The sequence below is a fragment of the Melospiza melodia genome, chromosome 6 (assembly GCF_035770615.1).
Source record: "Melospiza melodia melodia isolate bMelMel2 chromosome 6, bMelMel2.pri, whole genome shotgun sequence".
Lineage (NCBI taxonomy): Eukaryota > Metazoa > Chordata > Aves > Passeriformes > Passerellidae > Melospiza > Melospiza melodia.
The window spans coordinates 1387703-1412849 of NC_086199.1; the positions used below are offsets into that span (position 1 = coordinate 1387703).

The 25147-nt window shown below is 46.5% G+C and overlaps 1 protein-coding gene across 2 annotated transcripts in view; it reads right to left on the reverse strand.

The window, feature by feature from the left end:
* MDGA2 (MAM domain containing glycosylphosphatidylinositol anchor 2) overlaps window positions 1–25147 on the reverse strand; it is a 203449-nt gene that overhangs the window by 98331 nt on the left and 79971 nt on the right. For both annotated transcript variants that reach the window (XM_063159579.1, XM_063159580.1), the window contains 2 exons: window positions 14680–14876; window positions 10008–10140 (listed from right to left, as the gene is read on the reverse strand). In XM_063159579.1, coding sequence (XP_063015649.1) covers window positions 10008–10140; window positions 14680–14876 — 330 coding nt within the window. The remainder of the gene's footprint in view (window positions 1–10007; window positions 10141–14679; window positions 14877–25147) is intronic.

Here is a 25147-nt window from a genome sequence, read left to right on the forward strand (position 1 = left end):
ACAAAGTGCTCTTGGAATTATGGTGGGTCACAAAGCCCAGCCCTGCTGCTCCAGGCACTACCAGGAATTTAAATGGGAATTACATCCATTTCTGTGGCCGTGTGTTAAAGGCAAGCCAGGCACCAGTGGCAGATGGATGGAGATTGATTAGGAAATTAATAATTAATGGCTCCAACATAGCCCAGTCCTCACAAGGTGCTAAACCAGCAGGAAACACACCCTGGGCTTGATTAATGACAGGGGCAAGGCTTTCTCAGACTGAGCACAAACCAAGCACTCCTTAAGTCATTGTTAATTAGATCAGGCTGCCAAGCACTCGGACCAGAGAAGCTGTGGCTGCTCCATCCTTGGAATGTTCCAGGCTGGATGAGTTTTGGAGCAACCTGGGAGAGTGGAAGGTTTCCCTGCCCTGCAGGGAGTGGAATGCGATAATCCTGGAGGTCCCATCCCACCCAAACCATTCTGGGATTTATTCAAGGATCAGATGAAGATGTTGAGGGAATTTGAAGGGGTGGAGTCTCTGCTGCTGCCTGGGATGGGGAGCCGAGGCTGGGATCACATGGGGAGGAAAATCCATCTGTCATTCTTGGAGCAGCCCGAAAAAATCCACTGCCAACGTGTCATAATTACAGAGAGACAAATAGAGGTATTTAGGCTGGATGTATGGAATTGAGGAAATGTCACAATTGGCTTTAGGGATTACTGGAAATGCAGAAGAAACCCAATAATTTAATAGCAATATCAAAGTACAGGCAGCAAGTCATGTCCTTGACAAGGCTCTCAGCTGTGATGAATGGAAATGAAAGGACATTATTTCCTCCAGTTTGGGGCATTATTTGAAAGGCAGAACCGAAGTAATAGAACATAATTGAATTATATTTTTATATCCATTGCTGTGTGTGCATCCATTTCATTTACAGCCAGCATTTCTTGCAGGAACACAAAGCCAATATTCCTAACAAGACACGCAGTGCTCAGAGAGAAAAGGTTTGAGCTCCCTGCCAGGCTGGAAGCAGCATTCCTGTAACTATTTACTCCAGAAAGTTCAAACAAGAGTGGGTTGGAATTCCCAGATTTCGAGTTAGAATCAGAAAATCACAGAATGGGATTGGGAGGGAGCTTAAAACTCATCTTGTTCCACCCCTGCCATGGCAGGGACACCTCCCGCTGTCCCAGGGTGCTCCAAGCCCCAGTGTCCAGCCTGGCCTTGAGCACTGCCAGGGATCCAGGGGCAGCCACAGCTTCTCCAGGAATTCCATCCCAGCCCCTGCTCACCCTCCCAGCCAGCAATTCCTTCCATAAATCCAACCTAAATCTCCCCTCCTTCAGCTCCATTCCCTGTCATCTTTTTTTTTTTTTTTTACTGTTATTTTACAGAGGAAAAATCAACTTTTTGTTGCCCACCCTGCAATGGGGCAGGTGCTTACTTTTCATCATCAGGCCATCAAAAAACTCAAATTACCCCTAAAAAATATAAACCCAGGGAAAAATAAAAGAAAAATAATCCTAAAACTGAACAAGATATGAAAATCTCTCTTATATTTTTCTGTGTTTATCCTCTGCTGCTGCTACAGAGAGATCCCAGTGGAAGTTGCACACCACATGAAAAGAGGAGAAAATTCTTCAGCTAAACAGTTCCAGAGTTCTAGAACAGTTCTAGTTCAAAAAATCCATGTTTAGGCAAATAAAACATATTTATCTTAATATCATAATTTTTTTTTTACTTACTCTCTCATATCTCCTATATCCTTTTCACTGCATTTAAATTTCCAGCACTTCCAGGTCAAGAAGAAATAAAGAGAATCTTCTCAAAACCCAGATCTTTCAGGTTTGAGTCCCTTTTTTGACTTGATACATGGAATGACTAAGGTAAAATATTCCCAGAGCAGCTTTAAGCACTGCAGTTGCTTTAGGATCATCGTAGAATGGTTCCTCATGGAATGGTTTGGGGTAGAAGAGACCTCAGAGATTATCTAATTCCAACCCCTCATGTCACAGGCAGGATTTAGGGTTTTCCCTGGCACACAGGAGAGATTTCTAGCTGGTAAAATACCTGGATCTGCTCTGGGACAAAGACATGTCCCCCCCCATGCAGGGCAGGTGTCCCTTGATGGCCAGAGCCACCCTTGTCTGTGTCCCTGAACCTCCTGCTGGGGTCCCTGAGCAGTCACTGCTCCTGTCAGGGATTAAAAAGAATAAAAATCCTATTTTTCAGTCTGCCCTGAGCCTGTCCCTGAAATAAAGAGGCTTAAAGTTGAGGCAAGAGAAAGATCATTTTGTCTGGGCACCCTGTCAGAAATGGAAAATTCTGAGGTTCAGGTAGCAGAATGGGGAGTTACAGGATAGAAATAAAGGATGGAATTACCAGAGAATTGTAAATTGGAATATCCTGAGGGAAAGATCCACAAGGATCACAGAGCTCAACCCCTGGCCCTGCCTAGACCCCCAACAATCCCACCCTGGGCATCCCTGGCAGCTCCTGGAGCTCTGGCTGTGCCCATTCCCTGGGGAGCTTGGGCAGTGCCAGCACCCTCTGGGGGAAGAACCATTCCTTAAAATCAAAAACTATAAATAAATATAACAATAAAGGTTTTTTCAGCTGAGCTCAGTCTTTATAAATTCCCGAATCTCCACACAAGCCAATCCAGGTATCCCTATCCATTCCTAAGTGGAATTTCCCTTTTCCCCCCTCCTCTAGAACTTTTCCAGAATCCCTCTGCTTTTCCAGCCTGGGGGCTGCAGCTCTGATAACTCACATCTTTAAGCTCCTTTTTCTCAGGATTTCAGCTGCTCACAGTGACCCCACGATGTGTATGTCTCTTTTCCCAGTCTTGCTGTCGAAGAAGGAGTCAGGATTCCTCTATTCTCATTCTCCAGGTTTTTTATAATTTCTTATCTATAACATTCTTTCTCTGACCTGCTGAGATCTGTCCAACAGGTCAGACAGAGGCACGCTGCCTGTCCTTGGGGGGGATGTTATCTTTTTATATATATATATATATACTATCTAAATTAAGTGTACTTTATTTACCATAACTTCCCAATACCCATCACCTATGTTAGACAGTGAGCTTCTACTCTAAACCAATCCAGAAATGCCAACATCACAGCAGAAGATGAAGGTCAAGAAGAAGAAGAAGGACAGGACACACCCAGATCCCTCCATCTTGCCCCTTGAACCCCCATTCTAAAAACCCCAAAATTCTACTTTCCACCCTGTGACAAATTCACTATCATTCTACTTAAATTTTTCTGGCTTGTAAATCCTCATATAAGGTAGGTAATTTTTCTAAGGGCTAAACCAAAGGCACAGGGGTCTTGGGCTCTGTGCCAAGGTCTCTGAGCTCCCTGGCAGGATCTCGAGTCCTCCAGGGCAGTCAGAGGAATTTCCTGGGTTCCACCTTTTTTCCTGGGTGCTTTTCCTCTCCCTTTCCCAGCACTTTGCTGTCTCGTGGGTGGGCTCATGCTGCCGTTCCAGCACAGAGGTGGCAACGAGGATTACAGCAGGAGGAAGGGAGGCGGATTTCAGCTTTTCAAGGCACTTCCTTGTTGCTTCTGCTTGGGACAGGCTACAAAAGCTCCCGGCTCCCACACTGCAGCTCCCAGCTCCCACACTGGAGAGATTCATTCTGTGGGGTGTAAGAGCCTAAATGAGGGATATGGGACTCCAGGCAGCTCTTCCTAATGCAGTTGATTGCATCTAAGACATTACAGCAGCCCAGGGTTATGGGTGACAGAGCTGTGCCCACAGCTGTCAGCTCCAGCTGCCGGCAGGCCTGGAGTCCCCCATCCCTCATTCAGGCCCTGAGTAATGGTGCCCCACGTTGGGCGCCACTGTAAGAGCCTGAATGAGGGATGTGGGACTCCAGGGGCTCTCCAAATGCAGTTTATTGTACCCAAGGTGTCACAGCAGCCCAGGGCCGTGGGTGACAGAGCTGTGCCCACAGCTGTCAGCTCCAGCTGCAGGCAGCCCTGGACACCCTTAGTTTAGGTCACAATGCATTATAGACTTTTCTGTGCTCAGCATCTTCATACAGCAGAACCAATCTATGCCTTAACTGTTACCTGTAGCCCATCATAACTGCTGTAATCACCATATTCATGTCACTGTTCTCCAGTCACTAACAGTCAGTGCATTACAGTTTCAGCTAGAAGTTGTTTTTCAGTTTTCTTGCAGTGGAAAATTCTGAGACCTTTTTTCTACTTGCCACATTTGCTGCCTTGTTTGCCTGTGCTGTCTTTGTGCTTGGTAAAAACATCTTCTTGTTTGGGGTGGGTTTATCCTTTGCTCTAAGCCATAAAACCCCTTCTAACTAACACAGCCTTTGCCTCCTTGGTTATCCAGTGGGACTGGCTCAGCAATTCTTTTCTTCTGTATCAAAACTTGCTTCCATCTCTATTTGTTCTTTAGATTCTACATTCAAAAATCTTTCTGCCAAGCACACATATCTGTGAGACTTTCTTGTCAAACTTTCATCCTTCCCAACAGTGGGAATTTGATCCAGAGGCACTGAGGGAAATGGGATCCTCCCTTTGGCAGCTTAAACCCATTGTGGAATTGCCCCTTCCCTGCTGAATTTAGAGGCATGCAGGATTAAATCCATGCAGGATTAAATCCATCCCAGCCATGCCAAAGTCAGGCCTGCAAACCGAGGTCGTGGATCTAAGAGCCCCTAGAGCACAATTCCTGCTTTCCAAAAATAGAAGGGATGAGTTGTTCCTCAATTCCCCGAGTGTAGCTCTGCCTGAACAGCTCCAGACATCTCAGTCCAGCCCTGCTGCAACAGCAACATCCTAATTAGTGGATTAGGGCTGGCTGCCTAACGAGGAGCTGCCAAGGAGGGACCCTCAGGCTTCTGGAGGACACAGGAACAAACATCAGCAATGTGCTCAGGAAAAGGGAGCTGGGATCCAGGGATGTAGTAAAAGGGAATTTTTGGAAATGCAGGGGAGCAGCTCTGGTTGGACCTGGTGTTTGTGGGGCTGGGAACATGGAGAGCTCTGCATTCCCACAGGGCTGGGATTCTCCAAGGAGATCAGCAGGACGTGGGGACACTGGGATGATGTGAGCTCCAGGGAATCAGGAAAATGTTCTTCATACACTCATGGAATTGTTAGGATTGGAAAACACCTCTAAGACATCAAGTCCAACCATTCCCAGCCCTGACAAGGCCACCACTGACCCTGTCCCCAGGTGCCACATCCACAGGGATTTAAATCCTTCCAGGGATGGGCACTCCAAACCTCCCTGGGCAGCTGTGCCAGGGCTGGGGAACCCTTTCCATGAAGGAATTTTCCCAAAATCCAACCTGACCCTCCCTGGGTGACACTTGAGGTCATTTCCTCTGATCCTGGAGGATTTTACATGGAAAATGGGAACCTGATCCCCCCGGCTGTGCCCTCCTGGCAGGAGCTGTGCAGATCCACAAGGGCCCCTGAGCCTCCTTTGCTCCAGGCTGAGCCCTGCCCAGCTCCTCAGGGATTCCTGAAACAAGACACTCACACTCCAACAGGGAAAATCCTGCTAGAAAGGGAACCAAAACCAGCCAGGATAACAGGACTGGTAGGGCAAGGTTTAGACCTAATAAAGAACACGACTGGGGGATCACTTGGGATCCTTTCCAGATTTATTTCTTATTATTCCTTTTTGCTAAAGAATTATCCTGGAAAAGCTGTGGCTGCCCCTGGATCCCTGGAAATGCCCAAGGCCAGGATGGACATTGGGGCTAGGAGCAGCCTGGGATAGTGGGAGGTGTCTCTGCCCATGGAACTGGATGAGATTTAAGCTCCTTCCATCCCAAACCATTCTGGCATTCCATAAAATCATCCACCTGCATTGCTCAGCTTGGAGCACCATCAGGATTTCCAGCCCCTTTCATACAGATCCCAGTCACCTCCCCCCAGGAATGCCAGGAAATGTGAAGAGAAATATTTTTTCCACCTTCCATAATTCCCTTTGCAGTGCATTGTCTGACTGATGGGAAACAAAGCAAGTTTATCATGACAGGCTTCAGCCTAATCGAGGGATTAAAAGTGAATTAAGCCTTTTTTAATTTGTCTCCCACCACATGCCCCAGACAGAGCAGCAGCTTCAGCTGTGATTTCAATGAGCTGTGGCAGGCAGCTGAAAAATCACGGATTGAAAGACTCTTCTTGCTCAGGAAAAGTTCCTGGGCTGGTTTATTTTCTCCTCGAAGCTGCCAAAGCTCAGCCTTAATTTATGGATTAATGATCACCTGCACTAAACTGGCTGCTAATAGACAAAGTAATATCATTTCCAAATGAATCAGTGCCACCCAAGCTGCTTTGTGGAGCGAGATAAAAGCCTGATTTGCCTTTCCTCAATCATATTACAGGAGCTATTCTGAGGAGCCCAGAATTCCCGTGGTTTTCTGGGTAAATATCCTGCTTTTTCTCTGGCATTTTGAAACAATGAATGCTCTTGAAAAGCTCCATTCAGGTTATTCTTAGCTCGGAGTGTTGCATGTGCCATTCAGCAGGAGCTGGGGGTAAAATTCCCTTTTTTTAGTGCCTCCCATGAAAACTGGTGACACCATCAGCTGTCAGTAATTCCTCTTTGACACTCAGCTGAGCTGGGCTTGGAACAGCAGATCCAGAGATTTCTGCACGAGGAAGAATTTGTTGCTGCTCAGAGAAACCTGAGCAAAGCACCGTGTAGGTGAAGGCAGAGAGAATCCCAAAATCATGGAATGGCTTGGGATGGATGGGGCTTAAATCCCATCCCATCCCATCCCATCCCAGCCCTGCCATGGGGTTGCTTCCATTAAAATTTCTTATCTATTAAGAATTTTGCAGATTAATTGCTGCCCTTAGACACAAAATCAGCCTCAACAAGCCCCTCTACCTTCGGCTTCAAATTACTGTTTTTGATTGTCACCTTGGGCTTTGGCCTGTGCACGGTGACACCTCCGGGGTGACCTCAGCTGCTCCATTTTCAGGACCCACTTTGGGTTTTGGGGCTGGTTTTGTGTTTTAAACTGGTTTGTGCTGGAAAAACTAAATGTTTTTGCCTGAAAAGTGAGGTCACAGAGTTGGAGGAGGGGGCTGAGGATGCAGGGTCTCATGGAACAGCTGGAGAGAGGAGATTGTCCCCCTCTGTCCTGTCCTTGGGAGACTCCACCTGGGGAATTCCAGCTCTGGAATGCCCAGCACAAGAAAGTTGTGGCTTTGCTGGAGTGATCCAGAGGAATCCATGGAGCTGCCCCAAGGGCTGGAGCTGCTCTGGAGCCAGGCTGGGAGAGCTGGGAATGTTCCCTGGAGAGGAGAAGGCTCCAGGGAGAGCTCAGAGCCCCTGGCAGGGCCTGAAGGGGCTCCAGGAGAGCTGCAGAGGGACTGGGGACAAGGGATGGAGGGACAGGAGCCAGGGAATGGCTGCCAGTGCCAGAGGGCAGGGATGGATGGCACATTGGGAATTGCTGGCTGGGCTGGGATTGCCAGAGCAGCTGTGGCTGCCCCTGGATCCCTGGCAGTGCCCAAGGCCAGGCTGGGCACTGGGGCACCCTGGGACAGTGGGAGGTGTCCCTGCCATGGCAGGGGTGGCACTGGGTGGGGTTTAAGATCCAATCTAAACCATTCTATGATTCCATCAAATGCAGAACAGTCAAATTCCCCCATTCTGACCCCACAAAGTGCAGCTGAATTAAACACACTTAGAACCACAACAGTGACAATAAATCTGGGACATCTTTGCACCTCCCAGATGTTCCTGGCTCTCCATCCCATCCCTCCAGCTTCCAATTAAATCCCATGGACAGGACAGGACTGAAACAGCTTCAACTTCAGGCTCTGATTTTCATTACTTTGGATTTATCCTGGATTCCTCTGGATTTACAATTTCTCTAATTTCTCCCAAGTTACACCAGCTGAAGTTCAACTGAAGAACTTCTGTGAGGTAAAGTTTTGTTAAATGAGCAAAGTTTTAGTTTAGAGTCACCCCCACGTCAGTCCCTGTCCGTAATGAAGTCCTGCATTAATCACTTTGCACACCTAATCCCACTGTTGATGCTTGTGATCAAATTCTTAATGGAAAAGAGGGAATCTTTGTTATTTTCCAGGTTTGTTTGCTTGGGAAATTACTCCAGAAAAGACAATTTTCTCCCCAAATAACCTTGGCATGTGTAAGGTGGCAATAATTCCCTCTTTTGGCAAAATTGCCTCAGGATCACCCATCCTGGGCTCAGGCAATGAGAGTTTGCTGCTCTCCAAGTGCTGGAACATCAAATTTGTTTTTTAAGATGAGGCTCAACATGAACTGAGACTGTGCTGGCTCCAAGAGCAAAGTAATTCCAAGGAAAAATGGGAGCAGGATCAATTCCCACACTCTCTTGCCGTGGATGAAGGTGGATGAAGGTCAGGAGTTGCTCCCAACTCCCAACCCCACCTCTCATGGAAAGGCTTCTCCTGCCAGGAAAGCAGAGCTCCTCATGAAGTTCAAACCTCACTTCAGGGTATTTTTTTTCCCCTGGAAAAAATTATGGGAGTGTAAATTAAGGCCTTTTAATAATTTTCCTGGATATCTTTGGAGAAAACCATAATTCCTGGTGGAGCTGATTTCAGGGGTTGTGGACAGCAGTGGGAAACCACAGCTCTGCTGTCCAATCAGCAATTCCAAAAAAGCTGGAGGAAACTCCTTGGAATAAAGCCATGAGAACGGGAATGATGGAAAATATGGAAGTGCAAATAAAATTCCTCGTTGATACCAGCCACGCTCAGCATTTTAATTTTGTGTTCATTTTCTCCCTGATTTCAGACACAAATTATTAAGGCTAACCCACCCTAATCTAACCTGAAGTCTCCAAATGTTCCAACACTTCCTGTGGGATTGTTTTCCAAAGCACATTGCCCTGAAATTCCTGATTAGTCAGAAATCCAAGCTTAGTTTTGCTCTTTGGTGGGAGGTTCAGAAACCATTTCAGACACATCCTGTGCTGATCCTGGACATGGAGCCTTTAGGAGAGGTAAAATATGGGATTTCCATCCTCCCCCAGCATTCCCAAGTGCATTTCTTGGGACTGACCATGGGGTTACAGCCACAACGAGAGGGAGAGACACAACTGACTAATCCATAGGGGATGGGCCCAAAAACCAGAATAAATTCACAACAAATTCCAAAAATAGAAACAACTTTTCCACAAATTCTACCTAAAGGCTCAGAGACTTTCCCACAAAAGGATTTCAACACAACCCCTTGGATATTTCTACTTGGAACAATTAAATCCGAAAGGAAACATTTTGGTTGGAATCAATGAAGGAATTGATGTTTAGGTCGATGTAAGAAAAGGTCAAATCAATCCCTGGAATCAATGCCAGAGTAGAGAAAGGTTGGGGTTTTCCCATGAAATATTTTGTGGAATAAAAATTCTGAAGTTTCAACAGCTCAGGGAGGACAAGGAACTACTGGAGGGAGTCCAGAGGTGATGGAGCTGCTCTGTGGAGACCCTCTGCTCTGGATCCAGGCTGGGAGAGCTGGGAATGTTCCCTGGAGAGGAGAAGGCTCCAGGCAGAGCTCAGAGCCCCTGGCAGGGCCTGAAGGGGCTCCAGGAGAGCTGCAGAGGGACTGGGGACAAGGGATGGAGGGACAGGAGCCAGGGAATGGCTTTTAGGTGGAAAAGAGGAAATTTGGGTGGGATATTGGGAAGGAATTCATGGCTGGAATGACCAGGACAAGGGGGAATGGCTTTAAGCTGGAAGAGGATAGATTTAGATGGAATATCGGGAAGGAATTCCTGGCTGGGAAGGTGGGAGGGGCCGGGCTGGAATTGCCAGAGCACTGTGGGTGCCCCTGGATCCCTGGCAGTGCCCAAGGCCAGGCTGGACTTTGGGGCTTGGATCACCTGGGATAACAGAAGCTGTCCCTGCCCATGGAAGGGGTTGGAATGAGATGGACTTCAAGGTTCTTCCCACCCAAACCATTCCAGGATTCCCTGAAAGAGCCCCAGATTCCAGAGCTGAGTGCAGCCAGGGCAGGGGGTGCTGCTGGGACTCACCGGTTTTGTTGGAGAGGCGGAAGGACACCATTTTATCCGGGATGCTGCAGACATTCCTCACCGAGGCGATGCAGCTGTAGTTGGCGTAGTCCTGAGGTCGCAGATTCTTCAGCTTCAGGATCTTGGTTTCTCCCTGGAAAAGGAGGAGAGAACCTTAGGAAGGGACAGAGAAAAAATGGATATGCATCTGGGATTTCCATCCTCCTCCAGCATTCCCAAGTGGGTTTCTTGGGATTGACCCCTGATATTATATCCACAAGTGGCACTGTCACACTATCTGAAAAATCCTTTCACCAGGATTTCTTCTCCTGGGAAGCTTAGAAGTCTCAGAGAAAAAGGAAAATAATATTATATTGTTTATTTCTCCCTGTTTTGCTGCTTTGGAATGTGGTTGGAGATTGTTTATCCAACATGTGAATTGTTTTGACTTAATGACCAATCATGGTCCAGCTGTGTCAGGACTCTGGAAGAGGTCACGAGTTTTTCATTACTATCTTGTTAAACCTTCTGTCTGTATCCTCTCTCTATTCTTTAGTATAGTTTTAGTATAGCATTTTTTCATATAATACCATAAAATAATAAATTAACGTTCTAAGAACATGGAGTCAGATCCATCATTTCCTTCCTGCCACAAAAGACCCTGAAAATACCACACGCAAAATACAACCCGACTGATCCAGAAAGGATGACCCTAAAAAAAAAGGCATAAATTCAAAAGAAATTCCACAAAATGGAAACAACTTTTCCAGGGATTCTACCTAAAGGCTTTGAGATTCTCCCCCAAAGTATTTCCAAAGGATACAGGGAATATCAACACTGAAAAGTGAGGGGGAAATTGCTCTGATCGAGTCCCTCGAGTAGCAAATTGTTCAGAGTTATTTATTATAAGGTACAATTTCCATGAAGAAAAAATCCCACGGTACAAAATTCCTCCTGTTTTCCTTTAAAAATGAGAAGCTGATGGATTCTATTTTTAGCCGGGGAGCAGGGATGGAGCAGGGAGCTGAACGGGACATGGAATGTCAAATTCTTTCAAAAATGGAAAGGAGAAAATAGGGAAAAGGGAAATGGGAAATGTGAGATTCCCCCTGCATTGTTCCAAAAGAAAAATGTGGGAAATGTTCATTATCCGGTGTCCCAATAAATCTAAAAAACTTTAATATTGGCACAGCCTTAGGAAAATATGGAATTATTTTTAACAATATCAGTGGATAAACTGCTTAGGAATGTCTAGGGAAAATATGGAAGTTTGAGAACATGTATGTACAAAACTGGGGAAAAAAAATCCATGTAAAAATACAGCTGAGCAGGGAAGAAAGGCAACAGTCCTTGAAATTTTGGAGAGATTTTGGGAATGTTGGGATTTAAACAATTTCCATTGACAACCAATCCCATGGAAATGGTGGGATTAAAATTAAGCCCATTGCGAGGCCAAGCCTTGGAAAAGCTGATCCTAAAGATCAAATTCCTGCTTAAGGAGTTTTCTTTGGAATTGGGAAGGGCCTGGGAAGGCACAGCCTTTAGGAAGACATGGACATGGATAAACTGTCCAGGAATGTCTAGGAAAAATGAGGAAATTAGAGAAAATGAATGCATAGAACTGGGAAAAAAAGAAATCCACCAAAAAGATACAGCTGAGCAGGAAAGAAAAGAAACAGTCCTTGAAATTGTGGAGAGATTTTGGGAATATTGGGATTTAAATTATTTCTATGGACAAACATTCCCATGGAAATGATGAGATTAAAATTAAGCTGTGGAAAGGCTGCTCCTAAGGATCAAATTCCTGCTTCAGGAGGTTTTTCTGGAATAGGGAAGGGCCTGATCCAGGCTGCCAAAGGCATTGAGTTCTGGAAGCATGGAGCAGCTTCATCCCAGCATTCCCTCCTTAGCTCCAGGTTGAACTTGGGCTGAACTCCCAATGGAATTCTGGATCCTGTCCCCAGCTCGCAGAGGTTTATAAAAAATGTACATATTTTCCTCACTGGTTGGGATAATTAGTCTAATTATGTCTAATTGCATAATTATCGTAAATACAGCAAATTTAATCTCGTGCTCAGGCTGAGCAATTCCAATGAGTGACGAGGAGGATGAGAACTGTCAGGGAAAAAATCTCCATTGAGATTTGGGATTTGGGAAGTTCATTTTCACAACACTTTGTGGTTGAGGATGGACAGATTTGCTCTGTTTGTCCCCTCATGGATGCTGGAACAAGTGGCTGATGTTTCCTGATTGACTGGAAAAATCCGATCATATTAATTCATTTGGACTTGCCCAGTTTTCCAAGTGTCTCCTGTGATTTAATTGCTGACTGGATTTTGGGATCATCCCAGAGTATGGGCAAAAAGGGAAAGAGGGGGGATTCTGCCCCTCTGCCCCGCTCGGGTGAGACCCTCACCTGCAGAGCTGCTCCAGCTCTGGGGACAGAACAGGATGTGGAGATGCTGGAGAGATCCAGAGGAACCCACGGAGCTGCTCCAAGGGCTGGAGCCCCTCTGGAGCCAGGCTGGGAGAGCTGGCAATGCTCCCCTGGAGAGGAGAAGGCTCCAGGGAGAGCTCAGAGCCCCTGACAGGGCCTGAAGGGGCTCCAGGAGAGCTGCAGAGGGACTGGGGACAAGGGATGGAGGGACAGGAGCCAGGGAATGGCTCCCAGTGCCAGAGGGCAGGGATGGATGGGAGATTGGGAATTGGGAATTCCTGGCTGGGCTGGAATTGCCAGAGCAGCTGTGGCTGCCCCTGGATCCCTGGCAGTGCCCAAGGCCAGGCTGGACAGGGTTGGGATTCCTTGGTTGGAAAGGGATGAGCTTTATGGTCCCTTCCCACCCAAAGCATTCCAGGATTCTGTGTTTACCAGAATAATAAAAGCATCATAATAAAACCTCTTCTTAGGGGGTAAAAAACCCGAGAAATTTTTTTTCCCTTTCCATTCCATTTCACTTTCAGATTAAATTCAACTTCAGAACCCTCAAGAAAAACATTCCCTCTCAAAATTCCCAAGTCCTGATCCTCTGAAGCCAAATCCCCTCTGTCCCTCTTCCCATCAGCTCTCCCTGTTTGCATCCCTACCATGAAATGAACTAATTAAGCAGAAGATGTTGATGACTCTTGAACCTTTAATTACATCTTTTCCTCTCATAAACACGGAGCAGATCTTGCCTGCACAGATCCAGGCCATGCTAATTCCAGCTGACTTCCAATAACTGGAGAAAGGTTATGGATAAGATTGGAATATCACCAGGACAATCTGATTTATTCATTAATTAAACCCACAACGAGATTTTAGGAAGGTTGATCTTAATAACTTAAAAAAAATAACCTAATTTAATGTGGCACATTTTAGTAGATGAATCCTTAGATTTTAGGGAAGGCAATTCTCAGCATTTCCATTACGAAATATAAAATAAAAAAATCCACTTTCCCTTTTTAATTAAAACATTTCTAAACTCCAGTTTACACTCGAGTCCAAGCAAAACCCCAGATTTGCTAAACTGAGTCCGTTCATGTTAAATTAAATATAATCTTATTACATTTAGGACACCAATAACTTGGCTCTGTGATTTAATTCCCATCTCTGCAAGGTTCCGGGCTCCACATATCTCCGGAAAACACGGAGCTGTTGGAGCAATATAAAGCTGTCAAGTACAATAAAAAGCCACAAATGAAGGTGCTCTCAAATCATTAACTGAAAATTATTTATGAAAGTCGCAGTTGCTTTCTGCTCTGAACACCAAATTACCAAGCAGTTTTCACCTCTGTCTTTCCTTGTTATTCCTTCAGATTTTCCAAACCAATTTTCCCCCTCTTTTTTCCCCTTTTTCTTTTTATTTTTTTTTCTTCAAACACCATCCCACACTTTTGGTCACAGACAATGGGATTTGCCACCTTTTTTCATCCTGCCTCGGTGCAAATGTGTGCATGATAAATTAATCTCAGCTTATCTGACAGAGCCAGGATTCCTTTGGGGCTGGGAATGGGAGCAGGAGCACTTTGGAAAAGGTTTTATTGCCTTTTTTGACACCTCATTTTTAAGTGGGGGAATTGTCAAATGAAACCTTATACTTAAAGATAAAAGAGGCAGAAAAAAGGGAGTATAAAAACCGACATGGGGAGCTCCCATAGAGTCGGGAATCATGGAATTTTTAAGGTTGGAAAAGCCCTCCAAGATCATTAACTCCAACCAACAACCACTGCCATGTTCTCCATGAATCCATGTCCTCAAGTGCCACATCCACACTTGATTTTTGAATACTTCCAGGGATGGAGACTCCACCCCTCTCCTGGACAGCCTGTACCTCTTCCATAAAAAAAATTTTCCTAAAATTTAATCTGCCTGAAGAGATTTTTAAGACTGTAATTTAGGCTGAGCATGGAATCACTGAGTTGGATCAGGATGGATGAGGAAATGGGAACCAGAAGTTTGGGCTTGCAGGATCCAATAAAAATCCCTTTAAAAGGCCTCCTGTCGATATCACTCCCCCATCATTTAATAATTCATATTTTTACAAAATCTAAATACATTTTATGCCAGCAAATCTATTAACAACACCCAGGAGCATTTGGGTGGGGCATCACCATCTGGAGGCCATCCCCAGTCCCCACCCTACAAACCCAGTGGGCAGATCCCATTACAAAGCCTCAAGATGGGGAAAAAAAAATTCCCGTTTTTTAGTCCTACCTGGGTAAAGAAGGGCTCGTAGATCTCCACTCCCTTGTCGGAGCCCTGCAGCAGCACCTCCTGGCCGCGGCGCCAGCTGTAGCGCACGGGCGGGTTGGAGTTGGCCACGCACCTGAGGAACACGGTCTTCTCATAATAAAACTGCTCCTTGGCTTCCCCGATGCTCTGGTGGACCGTGACTATGGGATCATCCAAATCTGGGAAGAAAACAGGCAGGGAAAAGCAAGTTTAAGCCAGGCTTTAGTCAACTCAACGACAGCGTGGAGTCAGGAATTTCCCGCGACACCTCATAACTAGTCATGGGTAAAACAGAGACAAAACAGCACGAAAAGCCCCAGATTTTAGGAATTTCACAGCAAAAGTCGGGTTTAGGATTTATTTCCTTCTCCCCAACTGGATTTCCTTCAAAACTCACATTTTTAGGCAGAACAACGCAGCCAATCTCATGCAAATGTCAATCATATTTCTATTATAGTGCGATGATTACCGCGGTTTCGTCTGGTTCGCAGCTTTACTCCTTGTTTCTTCTAACTCTTTTCCACAAAATTATAAAGCTTTGGCAATAAATAGACAGCCTGATTTGCATCCAAATGGCAGGATCCAGGAGTCCATGGATCATGTGCACGCAGCTGTTTGCTTTTAAAGCTGCAATTTAAGGCAGCAATTTAATGCAGATTCCCTGCTTTTAGTTACAGGCATTTAACTTCCAGCAGGTAAATTCATCCCGGGCTTTGGAACACATTTCTCTTGATTAAAATACAGATATCGGATAATTACTCCCACTGCAGCAGCTCCAAGAAAATGAGATGCCCGCAACGAGGAATTGGCTTCCACAAGGAATAAAAACACAATAGCCCTTGGAATATGAGGATATCAAAGTAATTAATTTGGGCTTTATCCCACCAGGAAAAAAAAAGATTCCTGGTCTGGGGTTTTTCTGATCTTTGTCTGGAGGGACAATTTTTGTTGAGGAAGGAAAGAAATTAAACAAGGAAAAACAAGGAAAGCAAGGGATTATTTTGCTAAGTACTGGTTAAAAACACACAACTTCCAAATGGCCACTGTCACAGCCAGGAATTCCTTCCTAATATCCCATCAGTCCTGGCTCCCTCCCAGTGGGAAGTTATTCCCCCTTCTGCTGTCCTCCCATTCCTGGACACCAACAGTTTCAGTGGGAAGAACTTTGAAGTCCATCCCATCCCATCCCGGCCATGGCAGGGACACCTCCCACTGTCCCAGGCTGCTCCAAGCCCCGATGTCCAACCTGGCCTTGGACATTTCCAGGGATCCAGGGGCAGCCACAGCTGCTCTGGCAATTCCAGCCCAGCCAGGAATTCCCAGTTCCCAATCTCCCACCCATCCCTGCCCTCTGGCACTGGGAGCCATTCCCTGGCTCCTTTCCCTCCATCCCTTGTCCTCAGTTCCTCTCCAGCTCTCCTGGAGCCCCTTTAGGTACCCTCAGCTCTCCCTGCATCCTTCTCCTTTCCAGGGGAACATTCCCAGCTCTCCCAGCCTGACTCCAGAGGGGCTCCAGCCATTGGAGCATCTCTGTGATCTCCTCTCCAATAATTCCATGCTTGTTTGTGTGCTGGAATCCTGGACTCAGCATTCCACGTGCACCCTCCAAGCAGACAGGAACACAACATTCCATGTGCAGCTCAGCCTTGGCTGCAGCCATTCCAGAACCTCCCAGGACTGCTTGCTCCTTAAAATTCCTTAAAACCCTTTGGGTAGGGGTTAATTATTCCTTTATCCTAAATGTAACCCTATTTTTGCAAAGTGTGGTGTGAGTAATTATCAAAATGTTGGTCCATCAGGTTTATTTGAGGTCAAATGTCTATGAAATGGAGAACAAGGTTCTCAAATCTTCACGTGACCAAAAGGAACCAGTCAAAGGCACCCTCAAAGCCCTCTGCTAAGGTGGAGAATCCTGGAATCATTGAGGTTGGAAAAGCCCCCTGAGATCACCAAATTCAACCATCAACCACCACCATGTTCACCACTAAACCACGGACTCAAGAGCCACCTCCACAACTGTCTGAACATTTCCAGTGGTGCTGACTCCATCCCTTCCCTGAGCAGCCTCTTCCAAAGCTTGACAAACCACGGAATTCTTAAGGAAGAATATTGTTAATAAAATAAATAGATTAAAACACATGAAAATTCCATGTTGAAAAGCAATTTCCAGAAAAAACGGCCAAGCCTAAAAAATCCATCTTAAGACTAAAAGTTCATCTTGAGCTGCTCCATTTCTATTTGCATAAGAAGACCGAAGCTGGAGAGTCTCTTGATTAATTGGAAACAAAACTCTTCCAAAATTCCCAACAATTCCAGCAATAATACCTCATAATGGGGCACAGGTTTTTAATAAATGTTACCTTCATCCCCCCCTTCCAAAACATTTAATTTAAGATCACAGAAGAAAATTATGGATCTGCTGCTCCAAATTAGGATGGCATTTCCTAATGAGATTTCAGTTTTGTTCAAAAGGTTATTTGAAATCACGGCAGTGCTTGAAAAGGGTTGAGAGTGCTCAGAAATTCTGGTTTCTCCTCATGAGGTTGAAAGTAAAAAGGAGAAAATCAACTTGCTGCAATTTTTAGGGTCGAACTCCTGAGTTGTGATGGAGAACAGAACGTTTCCCACATGAATTCCCAGGTTATCCCTATTAAAGCACATTCCTGGATGGCAAACAAGGAGCCACAAGCTCCATCACCGAGTCCAGGGATGCTCTTCCAATCTCTGACCCTTGGATGAGGGTGAATCCTTGGATAAAAGAGCTGAGAGGTCCAAATCTGTGCTCAGCTTCTTTTTCATGGAGTTACTCAAGACAAGGCAGAGGAAATCCCTTAATACCTGGAACCAGGAGTGAAACCATGTCCATTCCTGGCTGCAAGAGAGCTCTTTCCAGGGAAAAATTCCTTCTCGTCCAACCCATCTCTGTGAGAAAAATTCCTGAGCGCCCTTCCAGCTCCAGACATGGATAAACTGGGACAATGCAGAGAAGGCCCCCAAGGTGACTGGAGGCCAACCAGATCCTGAGGGTTTGGCCAACCTGGAGATGGTTGGATGACGGGAAAATCCAATCCTGCCTTTAAAAACCAATCAGGGACTCCTTGGGAAGATGAAGACAAAGGAGAAGCTGGGATGAAGAGCAGATGGAATTTCTGTCTTCAGCTTGCTTCCAGAAAGTTCTAGAGAAGGCGAAAAACTCTTGGAAGTGCAGAGGAAAGGACCATGAGGTCCAGGTTGCACCAAGAGAAATTTCTCCTGGATATAGGGAAAACAAATTCCCTGTGCAATTGGCCAAGTGTCCAGAAGCCATGGGATACTTGGAGGCATCCAAAGCTTGGCTGGACAGAGACCTGAGGAATCTGACCTTGAAGGTGGCCCTGGTTTGAGCAGGGGCTTGGGACAAGAGGTCATTTTAGGTAAGTGATTCCAAATCACCCCATGATTCCAGGAGCTGTGACGTCATCACCAGCTTGTCCAATCTGCTCTCTTGGAACAGGTCCATGCTGGATCATGGAAACAGGGAATAGTTTCCATTGGAAGGGATCTTAAATCCCAACCCATTCCTGCCCCTCCCATGGGCAGGGACACCTCCCACTATTCCAGATGGCTCCAAGCCCCAGTGTCCAACCTGGCCTTGGGCACTGCCAGGGATCCAGGGGCAGCCACAGCTGCTCTGGCAATCCCAGCCCGGCCAGGAATTCCCCATTCCCAATCTCCCACCCATCCCTGCCCTCTGGCACTGGCAGCCATTCCCTGGCTCCTGTCCCTCCATCCCTTGTCCCCAGTCCCTCTCCAGCTAATCCCTTCCAAGCAAGCACTGAACTATGGCAAGGGATGGATTTTGACAGGAATATAAGGAAACCTCCAAGAAATCCAAGTTGGGAATGGAACTGCAGCAAAGCCTTTGCCAAAGCATTTCATAATGGTCAATTAATGGAAAATTCCCACTGCAGAACCTGATGGAATTTTTTTTTTTCCAACAGCAGTGCTGGAAAGATCCGGACAGCTGCAGCAAAGCCAAAGCAGAAGCACTACCAGGAGAGTGAAGTATGCTCCCAATTTTTGGGAGATTTCCCTGAACATTCCCAGTGTTGGGAATGTGTGACTGGGTGGTTACATAAGGCTGGGCTTCGCTCAGGCCATGTGAGGGCTGGAAAAGAGAAAAAGCAGGGAAAATATGGTGTTGGGACAAAGGATTCTGCAGGGATATTGCAGGCAAACTCCAAAATTCCCTGCCTTTAGCCAGGTAGTTTAAAATCACCTGATCCCGGTGCTCATGGAAGTTCTCCAGAATTCCAACTTCAATTCTGATTGAATCAGCACTAATTGCTTTTCAATTTTCTAAACAGAATTTAAAACCCCTCTTTTTAACTCTGGGGGTGGCTGGGGGTGGTGATTCTTTCCCAGCATCATGGGAATATCCAGGGGCTTAGAAAGCAGGGAGAGAAGGGAAGAGCTTGGAACAGTCACCCAGAGAAGACCCTGGATCCCTGGCAGTGCCCAAGGCCAGGCTGGAGGAGACTTGGAGCAGCCTGGGACAGTGGAAGTGTCCCTGCCATGGCAGGAGTGGGATGGGATGGGATTTAAGGTCCCTTCCATCCCAAACCATTCCAGACACTATAATTTCAAATACCACGCAAAAACAAACCTATAAAGATTTAACATTGGGAAGCTCCACAAGATGAATCTCTTCACTGTTTTACAAGAAAAGGAAAAAGTATCCCAAAATATTCTGTTTGGGTTGATGAAATTATGAGGAGTCACCAGATGAATCAATCTTTAAATCAAGCTGAAGTCATGGGTGCTGCTATGCAGTTAAAGTCTCTTAATCAACCTGAAAATAATTAGGGAAAGATGTTTCCCACAGAGGTTTGTGCCACCATCAGGTTCAATTTCTCAGTCTTTAAACTCTGAATTGAACCAAACACTCCCCAAAACCCAGATGGGCCAGGCACAGCAAACACCGGATTGGAAGAATTCCCCTCGCACACCCCTGAGCTCTTGAACAAATGGAAAACTCAACCTAAGCTGATCAAAACGGGGCTAATCCAAACTCCCTGGGAATTGCATCATCGTGCCGGAGTGGAGGTGCACAGAAGTGTGGCAGACGCTGTTCAAATCCTCCTTGTGCGGAATTCCAAAAGCTGCCTGGGAGAGGGAAACTGGGATCACGATCCCCTCCTGCCCTGAGCTCCGGGAGCGTCACAAAGAGGAGCGGCTTGGCAGGATCCAGGCTGGATTTGCTGGATCATCTCCTCCCAGCTGCTGGGCCTGCAGTTTGCTGACTTCATTTGTTAATTAGCTGCCTTTGTCTTCAGATGTTGGGAGCAGGCGGGATAAGAATAAAACACATCTGGGGAAGGGATGGGAGCGGCTTCATCCCGGCGGGCAGAGCGGAGACAGCGGTGACGCATCGCTGAGCTGGAGCTGTTCAGCTCCTGAGTTGTCCCCAAATGTGAAAGCCCTGCTGTTTCCATGTTATTTTCCCTCTGGGAGTTATTCAGCTCCTCAACTATCCTTAAATGTAGAAGTCCTCTGTTTTCCAAGCTGGTTTCCCCACTTGAATCATTGAGGTTGGAAAAGAATTTAGGATCATTGAGTCCAGGCTGTGCCCGATGCCCATCTTGTCCCCGGCCCAGAGCTCTCAGTGCCACCTCCAGGGGACACCTCCAGGGATGGGCACTGCAACCCTCCCTCCCAGCTGTGCCAGGGCTGAGGAACCCTTTCCATCAAGGAATTTTCCCAGTATCTAACCTGGGCCTCCCTGGGTGACACTTGAGGTCATTTCCTCTGATCCTGGAGGTGTTTACATGGAAAATGGGAACCCAACCTCCGCCAGCTGTGCCCTCCTGGCAGGAGCTGTGCAGAGCCACAAGGGCCCCTGAGCCTCCCTTGCTCCAGGTGAGCCCTGCCCAGCTCCTCAGGGATTCTGCAGCCCCTGCCCAGCTCCTCAGGGATTCTGCAGCCCCTGCCCAGCTCCTCAGGGATTCTGCAGCCCCTGCCCAGCTCCCTCAGGGATTCTGCAGCCCCTGCCCAGCTCCTCAGGGATTTTGCAGCCCCTGCCCAGCTCCCTCAGCCTCTTCTGGTGCTCCAGACCCTTCCCAGCTCCCTCAGATGCTCCTCATAAGAATTATTCTCAAAAATTCACAGAATTCCAGAATGGTTTAGGTTAGAAGGAAGGAACATAAAGCCCATCCAGCGCCACCCCTGGCATGGGCAGGGACCCCTTCTGCTATGCCAGGGTGGTCCAAATTCGATCCAACCTGGCCTGGAACACTTCCAGGGATGAAGCAGTCACGGTTTCTCCATCAAGGCAGCTTTGAAATGCTTTGTGTGGGATATAAACCCCAAAAATCCAATTAATTTCTCTATTTCTTGCATCCTACAGAAAGGAAAACGAGCTCTCCCGCTCTCCAACCCTTCACGTGTCCAGTGTGGACACGCAACAGCTCTAACCAAGCTGGAAGGATGGGAATCAAGTTATTCCCAGCTCCCTGTGAGCTATTTTCCCCTCTCCAAGCCTTTCAAAGAGATTTATTCTGCATCTGCAGTGCTGCATGTGCAGAACAGCCCCGGCACTGAGAACAAGCAGCATTTCCAGCTGCTGGAAGGAAGCAAATGTTCCCTCCCTGTTCCCACGATGGAGAGCGTGACCCTGGGAGCCCCCTGAGGAGCTGCCATCGATTTCCAATGGAATTTCGGGAGGATCAGAGCCCTGCCAGGAGCCTGTTAACACACTCCAACACAAAAGGACAAAGCAAATGACTTCAGTGTCAACAATCCCCACACAGCTCCAGCCTCTGATGCTTTCCCGAGGGTTCAGGCTACAACAGAATTCCAAAAGGAAAAATATAATGAGCTCTCGGGGATGGGATTTTCTGGAGAAAATGTTTTCGCCCCTCTTTTAATGAGGTTATAAATACACCTGGTTGGAAATATGAGCATGGCCTGGTGACACCAGGGGGATGGCACGGCGGGGAGCAGCACTCCAGGAGGGTTTCCCTGCTCCAAGGACACCAAACAAAACCAATTCCCATGGTTTCTCAGGCTGGATGAGCACTGGAATCACCAGGGAGCAGGCAGAACAAACAACATCATCCAGGACAATGCTCGACCTCCATAGGGATGGGAAGAGCCCTGAGGAGAAGGATTGGGAATGTTGGAGGATCAGAGGCTGGACATGACCTGGAATTGTGCCCTGGGCTGATCCCTCACCATGGGATTCTGCCCCTCTGCCCCGCTCAGGTGAGAGTCCCCCTGCAGAGCTGCTCCAACCCTGGATCCAACAGCAGGAGGATGTGGAGATGCTGGAGAGATCCAGAGGAACCCACGGAGCTGCTCCAAGGGCTGGAGCTGCTCTGGAGTCAGGCTGGGAAAACTGGGAATGTTCCCCTGGAGAGGAGAAGGCTCCAGGCAGAGCTCAGAGCCCCTGGCAGGGCCTGAAGGGGCTCCAGGAGAGCTGCAGAGGGACTGGGGACAAGGGATGGAGGGACAGGAGCCAGGGAATGGCTCCCAGTGCCAGAGGGCAGGGATGGGTGGGAGATTGGGAATTGGGAATTCCTGGCTGGGCTGGGATTGCCAGAGCAGCTGTGGCTGCCCCTGGATCCCTGGCAGTGCCCAAGGCCAGGCTGGGCACTGGGGCACCCTGGGACAGTGGGAGGTGTCCCTGCCATGGCAGGGGTGGCACTGGGTGGGATTTAAGTCTCATTCCAACCCAAACCGTTCCATGATTCTTTGGGCATATGCACCCATGGAAAAGGATCAGTGGATTTTCCCAATCAATGGATTTTCCCAGTCAATGGATTCTCCCAATCAATGGATTCTCCCACTCACCAGGAGTCAGAAACTCCCACAGAACGAGGCACATCCAGGAATTCTCAGCACTGGGGAATGGCCTGAAACTGCCCCAGGCATGGCCTGAAACATTGGAAAAGTCTGGAATAATGGGAATTTCTGGGATTACTGTGCAGGAAGGATTTCATTGACTCCCACACTCAGAATCAGTGATTCGAGTACAGGATCTTAGCCTGGTCTTGTGTTTTTAAGCAACATTAAATAATTAAAGGGCAACAAAAATGTATTAATTAAAGGGCAAGTAAAAATAATTAATTAAAGGGCAAAGGAAAGTCCAACAGGAAACTCTTCCACACTGGAAAATTAGCTCAGGATCTGAGTTTGCTTGACAAGATGTTGCAAGCACAAAACATTGAATTTCTCCAAAGAAAACATTTAATAATTATAATTTTGAACAAAATTTTAAAAATAAAAAAATTAAAGCAAAATTTTAAAAATAAAAAATAAGTTTACATTTTTTTAAATTAAATAATTTCATTTAAAATTAAATTTTAAATGAAAATAAAATTAATGATAAAGAAATTATATGTATTATATATAGATTATTATTGGCTGTAAGCACCACATGAGGAAAATCAGTACAGAAGAGCTCTTTTGGCTCCAGGGAATATAAATATAAGAAATAAAAATAGCTGGAAATGGAAGGAAACCCAGTTCAGTTTGGGGAAGAACCAGACTGATTTTTTTTTTTAGAAAATGAAGCAGCTGAACAGAAAAACTTGGGCAGAGAGAGGATTCCTCAAACCTCCATGATCAGATGGTTTTTAGGGAAAAAAAGTCTTTAAATTGATTTTTAATAGAGCAGCAAAGGAAAAATCAACTCTAAAAAGCAGTCAGAGCTGTGAGATAAAAGAGGTCAAACTAAACCTGTGGTGTGGTCAATTCCAAGATGAAATTCCGTGGAAAAATGCAATCAGAGCTGATTAAAAAATTCCAGATGATTATCATTAAATCAAGCACACTCGAATCAAGACATGGAGTCATTGAAAGCATTTTTAATCCCATTTCCCTCAGGCTGTTCCAGAGTTCACTTTGGATCCCCACTGTGCTGGAAAATCCAGCTGGACCAGGAGCACCCACCAGAAAAATGTGGAATAAACAAGATTGAATCCCACTCTGACACTGCAGGAACTGAGGTTTTCTAACAGTAATTTTGGGTGATTAATCCCCTCTGTACCTGCATCATTTTTCCACAAACAAAGCAGGAAAAATGGATTTCCCAAGCCAGGAAAAACAGGCGTTGATGCCAAAGGCCACCTGACGTGCTCGACGTGGAATAATTGTTACAAATTGGGAGTATTAACATCTTAAGTCAGTAATTATTGGTTTCATAATCCCAAACCTAATTAATGCTCGTTCCTCCACTTCTTAAATGACAGAAACTTAATTTTGTGGAATTAATGAACAACAAACTGGGTTAGGAAAGTCTGGTTTTAGAGCACATCCATCTCTACTTAGAGAAATTTTTTCCAGAGGCTCCATAAAAGGTTTAAATAAATCCCTGTTAAAAGAGAAATTCGGAATTAATTGAGTGTAAATAATGAGGAGGGGCTCCTGGTGAGACCCCACTGCTCTCTCCATGCCCTATTCTGGATTTTAAATGGTCTAAAAGGGAAATAAATGTATTTGAATAGAGAAAAAAAATAGTTTATTATTTCTTCATTTATAATAAACAAGGGAGTGCAGAGCGGGTGGTGGAGATGATCCAAGGGTTTCAGCACTTATCCTATGATGAAAGCTTGGGAGAATTGGGATTATTCACATGGAGAAGGCTCCAGGGAGAGCTCAGAGCCCCTGGCAGGGCCTGAAGGGGCTCCAGGAGAGCTGCAGAGGGACTGGGGACAAGGGATGGAGGGACAGGAGCCAGGGAATGGCTCCCAGTGCCAGAGGGCAGGGATGGGTGGGAGATTGGGAATTGGGAGTTCCTGGCTGGGCTGGGATTGCCAGAGCAGCTGTGGCTGCCCCTGGATCCCTGGCAGTGCCCAAGGCCAGGCTGGGCACTGGGGCACCCTGGGACAGTGGGAGGTGTCCCTGCCCATGGAAGGGTCTGGAATGGGTGGGATTTAAGGTCCTTTCCAACCCAAACCATTCTGGGGTTCTAGGAGTGAACCCAAAGCAAATTTCACAGTCTGGAGTCCAGAGGAGGCTCCAGGATGATCCAAGGGCTGGAGCAGCTCTGCTGGCAGGGCTGGGAACATTCACCTGGAGAAGAGAAGGCTCTGAGGAGACCCTGGAGCCCCTTCCAGAGCCTAAAGCAATCCAAATCCTTTGTATTCCTCACCACAATCCCAATCTTTCCAATTTTTTCCTGCAACCCAATCCTTCACATTTTCACTGAAATTCAAATATTTATTATTTTTCACCACAATCCAAACCCTTCACATTTTTCCCTGCAATCCAAATCCTTTACATTTTTTCCTTGCAATCCACATCCTTCAGACTTTTCCCTGCAACCCACATCCTTTACATTTTCACTGTAACCCCAGCCCTTCACATTCTTCACCACAATCCAAATCGTTCACATTTTTCACCACAATCCCAATCCTTCACATCCTTCACTACAATCCCAATCCTTCACATTTTCACTCCAATCCAAATC